The 12,945-nt window shown below is 35.5% G+C and overlaps 2 protein-coding genes across 3 annotated transcripts in view; one reads left to right on the plus strand and one right to left on the minus strand.

Annotated features, from left to right (window-relative positions):
* Positions 1-8,315, plus strand: part of insyn2b (inhibitory synaptic factor family member 2B) — a 28,858-nt gene extending 20,543 nt beyond the window's left edge. Inside the window, exon 4 of the mRNA XM_039654903.2 lies at positions 3,941-8,315. Within this exon, the coding sequence (XP_039510837.2) occupies positions 3,941-4,109 (169 nt within the window). The 3' untranslated portion in view covers positions 4,110-8,315. The remainder of the gene's footprint in view (positions 1-3,940) is intronic.
* Positions 1-12,945, minus strand: part of dock2 (dedicator of cytokinesis 2) — a 103,902-nt gene that overhangs the window by 48,041 nt on the left and 42,916 nt on the right. For both annotated transcript variants that reach the window (XM_039654900.2, XM_039654898.2), the window contains exon 26: positions 8,750-8,845. In XM_039654900.2, the coding sequence (XP_039510834.2) occupies positions 8,750-8,845 (96 nt within the window). The remainder of the gene's footprint in view (positions 1-8,749; positions 8,846-12,945) is intronic.

Here is a 12,945-nt window from a genome sequence, read left to right on the forward strand (position 1 = left end):
AATGATAAAACAGTGAAAATACAGCTGGAAACCAGTGAAAAATGAACCTCATTAATTATTCAAGGTCCAGTGCATGATGGGAACCCCAGTATCAGAAAAGTTGAGTAATTTTTATTTAATTTTATTGAGTTGATATTACACTTTCATTTATACTCGCTTGAAATAAGTACTGATATGGAATTTACTTAGTTTTTTAAATTCTTGCCTGAACTAACTTTTTCAAGTAAATTACATTGGGTTTTTTCACTAGTATGTACTTAACCAAAAAATCATTTTTTACAGTGTTCCTAGTCTGTCAGTAACGCTCTGTTTACTTCCTGTCTCTATGTCTATGAAGCCCCGCCTTCTGAAAAGCACACTGTGCTCTGATTGGTCGGCTCGAGCAGTGAGTTGTGATTGGTCGAGTGCTTTGAGTGTGTTTGGGGAAAGTCCCGCCCCTTTCCGTAACCACCAGTTTTACACACTACTAACTAACTCAACCAGGCCCCGCCCCTTTATTCTGCGCATTAATTATTATAATGAGGAATATTGTGACGTGTTCGTTCCCGGGAGAAACTCAAGACTACAATGGAGGCGTTTCAGAAACACTGACACTCATATAGAGAAGAACTGTGTGTGTGACTGATGCTCAAACATCAACATTACACACTAAAGACAGATAAACGGTTAAAAAGCATACCAGGTCCTATTTATTATCAGCATAGATACTATTTATTACAGTCTCTGCGCTATAAAATACAGCAAGAGGTGGTTAAAAAGATGCAATAAAGGCAAAACCAATCATCACAAATCAGTTTGCCAAAAAAAGAAGAGGATAATTGCAATTCGGTGTGTAAATAATACAATGATTTAAATGCAATAGCACAATCACTGTGTGATGGGTGTGTTTTCCATACAGTGTTCACTATAGGCTTCATTAGCTGTTGTTGAGCATGCTTCGTTTATCTCGATCCCTCATTACGGGCTTTGTTAACCTTCAATACATTCTCTGTCAGTCTGTATTATCCGCTCATATTTTTACCTATGGTTTTTTGCCCTTTTTTCCTCGCTTTCTCTCAACTCACTTTGTTGCCGGGAAATTGCCGGCAGGACTGTGGCTATACTGTAAATAGAGGCCATAACCCCTCTCTCACACACACACACACACACTCCTCGTGAAGTTAGATTGCAGTCAGATAAAATGGTCGCAGTGTGTGTGTGATGCTGTTGTGATAATAGTTTGAGTCAGCAGCCTTGGCTACAAAAGTATGGTTTCATTCATTTCTACTTCGGAATAAATAAATAAATAAATAAATAAAAACTCATTGTAAAGAGTTTTAATCCTTGACCCGAAACAAACAGCTCCGAGATGCACAAAAAAAAACTAAAATTGCAAAATTGCAAAGACTTCGATTGACACAATCATGATGCTGACAATTCAGCGTTGTCAAAAGGAATACATTACGTCTGACTATATCTTCATAGAAGACGGATATGTTATATTGTAATAATATTTAACAATATTGCCGTTTTTACTATATTTATGGTCTAATAAATGTAGTTTTAGTAGTGAGCAGAAGATCCTAATGACCCCTGACTTATGAATGGTTGTATAAGTATTACTATATACAGCGATTTGGCTATTAAACATGATTTTTATTTTTTTTTTAAATCCAGCTGCAATGATTTAAAGGGATAGTTTACTTTGAAATTAATTTTTGCTATGTTTTATCTTACCTCAAGGGCATCCAAGATGTAGGTGTCTTTGTTTCCGCAGTAGTTTCAATTTTGATATTTTAAGGTCAAACCGTTCTTGTCTGTCAGTCATATAATGGAGGTCTATGGTCACCACCTCAAAGAGCATTAATTTTTGATAGTTTTGATAATTAATTTTTGATATGTTTTATCTTTCCTCAAGGGCATCCAAGATGTAGGTGTCTTTGTTTCCTCAGTATTTTCAATTTTGATATTTTTAGGTCAAACCGTTCGTGTCTATCAGTCATATAATGGAGGTCTATGGTCACCACCTCAAAGAGCGTTAATTTTTGATAGTTTTGATAATTAATTTTTTATATGTTTTAGCTTACCTCAAGGGCATCCAAGATGTAGGTGTCTTTGTTTCCGCAGTAGTTTCAATTTTGATATTTTTAACTCAAACCGTTCTTGTCTGTCAGTCATATAATGGAGGTCTATGGTCACCACCTCAAAGAGCATGCACAGAGAAGTCCAAATTAAATCTTAAATGTGAGTACACATTGATGGGAAATATCAAAAGTGAAAATACTGCGGAAATCATGGATGCCCTTGAGGTAAGATAAAACATAGCAAAAATTAATTTCAAAGTGAACTATCCCTTTAACTTCAGAGCTCACAGTGTTTCTTGAAAGGTTTATACATTATCGTTAAAAATCAATCTCTCAATGAAAAAAAATGAATACGATTTTGACATAATGAACCGGCTGCTGCGCTGTGAAACTTGTAAGGAAATGAGATGAATGGAGGACTGAGAAGAAACACAGAGAGATAGTTTATCTGTAGGTCTGTCTTCAGTTTTGTTTGCTATTTTGACATGTCATATTGTCTTTATGTTCATGTCTAGGTCATGACAAACGATCCGTCGTAACCAATGCTGAAAAGTGTTTTCTCATTTTCATCAATCACACTCTTCATTCACAACAACACTAAATGTATCAGCAAATCTTTTTTTCCCTCGCACTTTTAATGCATCCTATATATTTACTCTCAGTGCATTATAGTTATATTATTTTTTAATGGGAAATAATGTAATTTGATATGATAGGAATGTGAGAAATAATTTATTTTTGTTTCGGTGCTTTAAACAAATTACATTTGAAAGGGGATAAAAACGAGACAAATGTTTGTTTTTCGTTATAATAACATGCACAGATGAATCATTCACAATAGGAATGAAAACATCAAGGCTATATTCATTTAACAGATAACAACAAAGGTTTCTGGTCTTTTAGTGAATGATTCATTAGCACATGTTTTTCCAGAGTGAAAAAAAAAAGTTTGTTTAAATTTTGCACTATAAATTTCCCTATTTTTTTCTCTATTGATCAGTGGTGGAGGAAGTGCTGAATCTCAGTACTTAAGTAAAAGTACAAATAACCAGATAAATATTAACTTTAGTAAAAGTAGAAGTAACACAATGACAACCATACTTAAGTAAAAAGCACCTGATTTTAAATGTACTTTAAGTATTAAAAGTAAAAGTACTTGCATAATTTATTTTCTTAAATGTCTAATTTCTAATGATTAATAAAACATTTAATTCTAACTCATTTAACTTAATACTCCTATAATGATGTTCAATAATGATGGGGAAAAAAATGTTGAAATTTGCAATTAGGCAATATACACATCATGCTTATCCTTACTGTATGTTAATAACTATGGCAGTAAACGGCATTAATTCATGGTGTAATTCTGAACCTCTTGGCTTGCCATAATCCTAACCAAACGTATATTACACACGGTGTGTTTCCTATTCACGTAAAAACTAATTTTCGTGTATAAATTGCACGATAAACACACTGCGTGCGAGACGCATTTAGTTGATGTATCTATGGTAACCAAACGTCACTGGTGAAACAAACGTGCAACGGACGGACGGTCAGATTACGTTTTGGCAGGGGAAAAACTGATCAGAAAATGTAACAGAAGTTGTAGAAATGTAGTGGAGTAGAAAGTAGAATAATTGCTGCAAAATGTAACGAAGTAAAAGTAAAAAGTATGCACTATTTATTCTACTTAAGTAAAGTAAATATATGTGAAAAATGTACTTAAGTAAAGTAACAAATTTTGTACTTTGTTACATTCCACCACTGCTATTGAACATCCCATTTCAAATTCCACCAATCAATAAACAATGTTGAATGTAATGGCTGCATCTCTCATTGCAGAATTCATTTAATCACATGTATTTGTGTGTTTTTAGCGTGGAGCACGACTTCCGCGTGCAGGAGGGACGATTTCAAAACATCCTGGAAGATCTGGATGAAAAGGAGTACGACGTTCCCGCCCCGGTCCCAAAACCAGCCCACATACGACCGCGAACCAAGAGCCGCGTCAAGAAACTGCGAAAGAAGTGTTTCTGGTGGCTGTAGAAAAACGTCCTAAAGCAAACTTTACGACGTGCGGATAAGGATGTTAAAAACATGCTCTCACTGAACGGATTATTCTTTGATATAATATCTACAGTTTGAGGAACTTCACAAAGCCACGGCTGAACCAAAAGCTCATCCTGAAAACTTGAGGACAATTTAAAACCCAAGGAGACCCACAAGACCTCGCGTCTAAGCAGTCAATAAATCCCCTTCAGAGCGTCTGACAGAGCCGGAGCGCAGTCGATATCCCTCTTTACCCTGATGGACCGATGGAGGTTCTCCGTCTCATCTCCTCGTCACCGTTCTCTGACCTTTGTGTGCAGATGGCTTTCGTCCCCGACTAATGAATGTCTAAAGCTCTGTTCCCAAACCTAGTCATCTGCCTACCTACACAGCATCTTAAATAACCGGCAGTCGAGCTTTCTGCGATTGCCTTTTCCATCAAGGATATGTGCATCTCCAAGTTGCTACAATTATCAATCCTGACACCTGCCTAATGAAACGCTCAGTCAGTCACGTATGAGGTTCTATTTCAGTTAGGTTTCGGAACAGAGTTTAAATGTTTCAAATGCTGAAGTTCCGAATTCCAAGTGTTCTAAAATTCCGATGTGATCAGTGTGAAACGCAGGAGAGAAAGTGAGACTAATTCATTCTAAACACACTCTTGTATTACATCTGCACCATTTTTTTTAGTTGGTCTATGTACATAAACATGCTTTTTTAAAGTTGTGTCAAATTAAAAAAAGTTACATTCTTAAAAATGTATCGAGACGCACACGTTCGGTTCACGTATATATGCTAGATTCATGTCTCATTGGAATTACCATAATTACTAAATGGGATTCTGGTAATTCAGTTTCTATGAGCCAGAAATGATTTGTTTCTATTGCAACACTCAATGCCATAATTGCTGCATAACGCCAACTCTGCTGCATGTGCAGCTTTATTGATGATGACAGTAAATTCATCACATCAATTTACCTCTATTCTCTGTGTGAATATGCATCAGGTAACGGCGTTTGTATGAAATAAGCGAGTTACAGCAGCTCATTCACAACCATTATTGGTCATTTGTACACTGAAAAAAATAATATGCTTTATCTAATCGATAAAATTGTGGCAACATATTACAAGCAATATTATTAATTAAATTGTACAAATTAGAATGTTAATTTGATTAACTATTACTCAATTCTAATTTGTTCAATTTAATAAATAATATTGCTTGTAATCTGTTGCAACAATTTTATTGATTATATAAAGCATATTCATTTTTACAGTGTAGGGCCTCCACAACACATCGAAATGATTTAAATATGTACGATGCATATCGCGATGGCTTTATGATTACCTAATGATTTTAATATTTCAAAAAGTTACGTAAATCACGATTTTAAGTTCACTCAAGGCTAGGGCTACAACAAACGATTATTTTGATAATTGATTAATCTAACGATTATTAGAACGATTAATCGTCGATTATTTTGTAGGCTAATCAGTAGGTTTGGAACCGTTATTCAGCTTTTTCAATTAGTTAAAACATTGAGTAATATATATTCTTACTATAATGTAAAAAATAAAATCAGTTCAGCTTTTGAAATGGTTGTTAAAATGAACTTTGAGCCAACAAAACAGGTCATTCTTTTTAAGTTTTCAGATTTCGGTCCAACTCAAAATCCCACACAAATGCTCTGCTTTTCTTAGAACTGAAACGGAAAAAGGGTAATTTACTTCAGGACACGATGAATGGTAAAATATTAATCTGCAAACCATTATTATAAATATAAAATTACAATCTTTTTTTAGATGAAAATTGAGCTGACAGAGACGTTCTCATCCACCTTTTAATTTACAGAATGAAAAAGTAACTGTCTATATACCAGTCCCTCCAGGATTTCACGATTTTTTTTTTTGTGATTTTTGCGATCAAAATGACTGATTTTGTGGTGGTAATTTCCAAAAATGTGTGAAAAAATTTGCGATTTATATATAACATTTACTATAATAGTATTCAGTCCTTCCAGAAAAACGCAGAGTTGTTTTGAGATTGTTGCGGGCAAAAATTGATTGATTAGCCTACTCGGCCCGTTTTCTTTAATAATGCGATGTAATATGCGGGATATTTATGCAATTTTATGCGATGGAATTGCAGGAATTTGCAAAAATTGAGAGAACTTGCAGAAATTGCGGTTTGATGAAAAAGATTTCTCTTTTTCAGTGATTCCCCCAACATCCTGTTCTCACTCACTCGTAATAAGTCATTTCTTATTACTTCCTTTGATAAGCAAGCATACTACATCATAGAAAGTGCTGGGAATATTTAATTTCTCATCTTGTTTTATTTCAGACTATAACGAGTGTAAATAAGGTGTGGCCCCTTTAAGAGCTGCGCTCTCCTGTTGAACTCAGTGTTATATGTGCGCCTCAAACACCCCATGTGTGCGGGTAATTTCTGTTTGATGCTACTTCTTTTATCTTATGTTGTTTATTAAGTAACAATGTGACGGTAGAACGTGCGACAGACAGATATACGAGTTCGATTTGTGAGATGTCAATCGCCTCCGTGAGTCTGTCCGGCGTCGCGTAATTGCGTCACTTCATAACGTTCCCATGGAAACAGAGGGAAATGGCTGCTCTTGTGTGAAGCAAACGGAACATTTTTTAACTTTCTGCTAAAATACATGTGACTTTTTTTTGCAACGAAAATGCGAGGATTATGAAATTATGCAAACCCCGCATATTTTGCAAGGAAATCGGCAATTTATGCGGCGAAAGTGCGGCGTATTTGAAAAAATGCGGCCCCCGCATAAATAAGCGGACTTTGGATGATTTTGCATTGAATTCAGCGATCGCATAATCGCGTTTTTCTGGAGGGACTGGAATACCTAATAATGTTACAATAATAAAAACAGCCCTGACTCCTAGGCTCGATCAAGCTTTATTCTATGCAAAATAAATCATCACATTACTGTAATTGTATTATTATTGATAATATTATTATTAGTAGTAGTAGTAGTATTGCATTAGTTAGTTAGCTCCAGATGGAGAACATTCAATTTTTTTCTTTTACCACAATAGCGTTTGTAAAGGGCTACATTACACTCTAGCGCAACAGCGCCGTAGTGGTCAAATCCCGATATTGCACACCATTACATTAGGTCACGATCAAACGACAACAACGATATTTGTCGGAAAAAAAATTGTCAACCTTGTCGACTAATCGTTTCAGCCCTACTCAAGACCAAATACACTCAAAATTATGTCAAAATGCCGTCTTGCAGAGTATTCACGTGAACAGTTAATTCTGTCTTAAGCGAACGTAAAAAATTGAGGAATACAACGCGGGTGTAAAAGTGACAGTAGCCTAATAAACCTGATGCCGTCTATCTTTTCAAAGTTAATCCAACAACAAAATACAAAGAGAAAATCACTCACTGCTAATGACTGTATAACTTTTGTAGTTTTAATAAGAATCAGCATTTATTTAATTTCTAAGCAGTTTTTTGTACATTGTTGTATCGAATATCGCACTTTTCTTTAATATCGCACAGCCCTGATTGTTTGCCTGTAATTGAAGCTGCTGCCATTTCGATTGTTTCTATATGACGACAAATCAGTCAAGAGTTTCCATTAAATTGCGAATTTGATAAAAACATGAGCAGGTTTTAGTCAGAAACTGGTAATTATGGTAATTTCATCATGACATGAACGCCCCCATTAATGCAACATGGAATTTCCTCATCATTAAAGTGTAAATGTTTGGTGTTCACAACATCGTAGCTTCAATGTTTAGATTCCTTATGATGAATTTCACAAACACTGATATATTTTTCACACTTTCTTACACACAGATCCGCACTTCATGCTTCCTAGAGTACGAAAGCGTCAAGCTCACGTCTTCCACACCGTATCTGTCCTGTCTACATGTCCAGACTTGAACATATACAGTATAAATATATATATATATAGAATAACAAATATGATAATCAGTGTATTTTTATACGCCAATATTCAGATTGTCTAAGACTACATTTCCCACAATGCACTTCTTCCCCCTTCCACCTGTTTGTAATTGAAATGACATCAATAAAATTGTGTATTTTAATGCAGTGAACGTTTCTGGTCTGACCACAAATAACACAATCAGAGGAGCACAATATCCAAATATCCCATTTGGCCTTTGTTTACATCATTGACTCTTAAAGGGATACTCCACTTTTTTTGGAAATAGGCTCATTTTACCACTCCCTCAGGGTTAAACAGTCGAGTTTTACCGTTTTCGAATGTATTCAGCCGATTTTTTTTTTATTTAGAAGAATATCAGTAACCAGACAGTTTCTGGTCTCATTGACTTCCATAGTATATTTTTTTTCCTACTATGGAAGTCAATGAGACGATAAACCGTCTGGTTACTGATATTCTTCTAAATATCAAAAAAATCGGCTGAATGGATTCGAAAACGGTAAAACTCGACTTTTTAACCCTGAGGGAGTGGTAAAATGAGTCTATTTCCAAAAAAAGTGGAGTATCCCTTTAAGTATGAGGAATATTAATAGCGATCTTGGCTTAGTGAACACTATTATCTGTAAAGTAGCATTAATAGAGGGAAGAGGAGAGCGAATGGAGTGGCTTTAACTCACGATGAGAGTGTGTTCTCGGCCCATGGTGATGACTGTGCGGTTTATCGTCCTCAGCAGAGACGACACGATGTCCTGAATGTGCTGAAATGTGTCTCCCTGGAAGAGAAAGAGACAAAACGATCGTCATTTGCATTCTAGCACTGAACCAAACGCTCAAAGATTTTCTCATTAAGTCACACACAGATTTACTCTCGAGTTCCTCACCTCGATGTTTGCGGTCTTTAAGCTACAAATCTTGCCAAACCATCATAAAGAGCTCTTTCCCACGCAAATGACAGTGAACTGTGACCTAGATTTACTGTTCATTAATAGCTATTTAAATTTGTGTTGCTTTCTTAAGTAAAGAATGGAGAAGACGTTGATTATGTCACTGTCGTCGTGATGTTGTCATTTATGAACCTTCACAGCCCTGGACACCATTTCACGTTCATGGCACAGAAAAGAGCAGTGACGTGATGAATTAATGCTAACAGAATAAACAAATTAACCATTTATTTTAACTATGCCGCAAATGAATAGTGTGTTTGTGTTTTAGTTGCAGGTCTGGTCTCTCTGGCTCCTTCACACTGATTTATTGTTCAAATGTATTGATCTGATGGATGGAAGAGCTCTGGAATGGCCCGAGTGTGTGTGTGTGGTCAACTAAAGGCTTTTTATTTCTTTTTCTAAATCCATTCTGAGAGTTTAAAACCTATCTGGGTCTAAAAATAGTACATTTCTAAAAGTTAACGTAAATCTTAATCATGTTCCTGATCTTTCGCTGCACAGTTCAGCATGAATAAACCCCTCAATGGGCAACATGTGATGCCTCAGCGGAGGCTGTGATTGGATAACTGGACAAACCAGCGGACCAATCGGATCACAGCGATTTTTGTTCCCAAACACCAGCATCCGAACCCATGAAGAGAACATGACGGTGTTTACCGCGCTTCATCTGAGACACAACTGAGGACAAAAGAGCCTCGGTTTCTTCCCTGATTGAATAAACTTTATGCCAATTTCTCAGAAAGTGATGATTTTATTCTTTTTAAAGGGATAGTTCACTTTGAAACTCATTTTTGGTATGTTTTAGCTTTCCTTAAGGGCATCCAAGATGTAGGTGTCTTTGTTTCCGCAGTAGTTTCAATTTTGATGTTTTTAGGTCAAACCGTTCTTGTCTGTCAGTCATATAATGCAGGCCTATGGTCACCACCTCAAAGAGCATGCACAGAGAAGTCTAAATTAAACATGATTTAATGACTCGTAAATGTAAGTACACATTGATGGCCTAAGACACAAAACGAGCGGTTTGTGTGAGAAAACAAACAGTTTTTATATCGTTTTTACTTACATTTACGAGTCATTAAATCATGTTTAATTTGGACTTCTCTGCATGCTCTTTGAGGTGGTGACCATAGACCTCCATTATATGACTGACAGACAAGAACGGTTTGACCTAAAAATATCAAAATTGAAAATACTGCGGAAACAAAGACACCTACATGGATGCCCTTGAACTACACTCTTAGAAGAAAAGGTTCTATATAGAACCTTAAAAGGTTCTATCAGCGCTACGCATTTAGAACCCCTAAAAAGGTTCTATACACTCTTAAACAAGGGTTCCTCTGGGGTTCCATACTTGGCCAATAGAACCTTTTACCAAAAAAAATGGTTCTATATAGAACCATTTTGGAGTTCCATATATGAAGCGAGGGATGGAACCATTTCTGGTTCTAAATAGAACCATTTCTTCTAAGAGTGTAAGCTAAAACATACCAAAAAATAATTTCAAAGTGAACTATCCCTTTAGCACATTGGATGGAAACTGCTTTATTTGCTAAAGTTTTATGCGATATTACAATTTTGCACATATTTATGGAAATATCAAAATATTAATAAATGTTTAACATTTACAGTAAGGTTTCATTTTTTAATGCATTAACTAACACGAACTAACAAAAAGCTAAATATTTTTACAGTATTTATTTATCATTTGTTTATATTATTTAAAATAGTGCCGTAACTAACCAGATACATCCTTTCATCTTAAACATGTATTAGGAAATGTTGAAATTAACATTAAGATTAATAAATGCTGCACAAGTACCGTTCATTGTTAGTTCAAAATAACTACTCTAGTTTATAATGTTACCAAAAGAAACCTTGTTGTAAAGTGAGACTAATAAATACTATAGAAATAATTCTAAAATAACCTATTAGTGTCTCATGAGTAGCTTAAGTTTCTGAACAGCCAACAGAAATGATGATGATCAAAAGCCTTCGTCGACAAACATCGACTGTGTGTGAGAATCACAGGAAATTGACCCGTGTGTGTTTACCACCCCCTCACTAATTTCATGACGCAGAGGCGGATAAAACGAGGGATTGAAAGAGAGAGAGAGAGAGAGAAACATCTGTTCATCTTGACATGGAGTATTTCATTTCATATTGTGTTTCACTTCAGCTGCCGACACAAACACACACTCACTCACTCACTGTAATGATAATCTAATGAAACTCAATCAAGAAATTGAGAATAAGCAGTAAAAAATTGGATTACTAAAATGAAGAAATGAAAATATGTATGTATAGTGTTAGGGAACACAAAAAGTAACAGTGTAAAAGAGCCTTTACATTTGTCAAGAATATAACTTTTTTGTTATTAAAACAAATAAGCAAGCCCATGTGACAAAAAGTAACACAAAAGTAACATAAGACACTATTTTACATACAAAGTAAGTCATGCAACTTAATTTTTAGAGTAACGTATTACTAACGACAACACTGTTTAAGTTTCCTTACAATTAGTAAGATTTCATATAAACTACTGTTCAACAGTTAAGGGTTAGTAATGCTAATTTTGGATGCATTAAATTGTGTGTTTAAAGACATTTATAATGTCACAACAGATTTCTATATCAAATAAGTGCCGTTCTTTTAAACTTTATTCATCCTGAAAATAAACGAATCACGGTTTCCGGAAAAATTCAACATTGATAATAATAAATGTTTCTTAAGAATCAAATCATCATATTATTATGATTTCTGAAGGATCATGTGACATTCAAGACTGGACGATCACAGGAATATATTCAAATATCGATTTTAAATTGTAACAATATTTAATAATACAGTTTGTACTGTATTTTGGATTAAATAAATGCAGTCTTGGTGAGCAGAAGAGACTCTTTAAAAAAATTTAAATATAAAATCTTCCCAACCCTAAACTTTTGTACCATAGTGTATATGTGCATATAATGTCTTTTGATTTGGGGTTGAAATATGACAAGGACATTTTTTTTAATCTTAATTCTTGTATCATTATATATTAGAAGGATGTATGCGGCTGCTAAGCAACGGAACTTGACACATTCCAATAGAATTCACATTCCGTTTTAGAACTTAGAACTCATCCACACTAAGGAATACCTAGACAGCTCATTCTCTTCCCAGCATCACTGTAATGTGTGTGTGTGTGTGTCAATCACTTGCTCTCACAGATGTTCTCTGATCTGTATTTTTAGAAGAATCATTTGATGTGAAGCCTCTAGGAGAGTTTAATTCAAACCGCAGCATGAAACATGCCCTGAGAGAGAGAGAATCCTCCTCACACGTCTCTCTCGATCGCTGTTTATTTGAACTGAGAAACGCTCTCAGAATCCTGTTAAAGGAGCAGACGAGAGGTCATGACCCTGTCGCATCTTCATTCTGCTCTCTCTTCAACACGCCATCATTCTCATCAGTCGCTCATCATATCATCACATGGGTCTGACCCGCTCACCTCTCCTCTCCACTCAAACACAAACAGCTACTTAAGGAATTTGATGGGTTCAAGTGTGTCATTAGTCCGATGTTAAAACACTTTCTCGTATCCACGCTTCTATTATTCGGGGAACTAGTCATGCAACTCAAGAGGGCTCGGGCTGATGGGTCCTTTATCACATCATCATCTGATTGCTTGATCAATATTCATATAGTCTAGTAGCAAGTCAATATCTGCAGCGTAACAGATGCAGTCCACCAAAACCAAATACATTAAAGGAGTACACCCCCATGTCATCCAAGATGTCCACGTCTTTCTTTCTTTCAAAGGTTTTTGATGAAAACATTCCAGGATTTTCTCCATATAATGGACTTCAATGGGGTCCAAACGGTTCAAGGTCCAAAAGACACTTTCAGTGCAGCTTCAAAGGGCTTTTTTCATCAAAATGAACGAA

Source organism: Pimephales promelas, chromosome 9, assembly GCF_988280905.1.
Source record: "Pimephales promelas chromosome 9, fPimPro1.hap1.1, whole genome shotgun sequence".
Taxonomy (NCBI): Eukaryota; Metazoa; Chordata; class Actinopteri; order Cypriniformes; family Leuciscidae; genus Pimephales; species Pimephales promelas.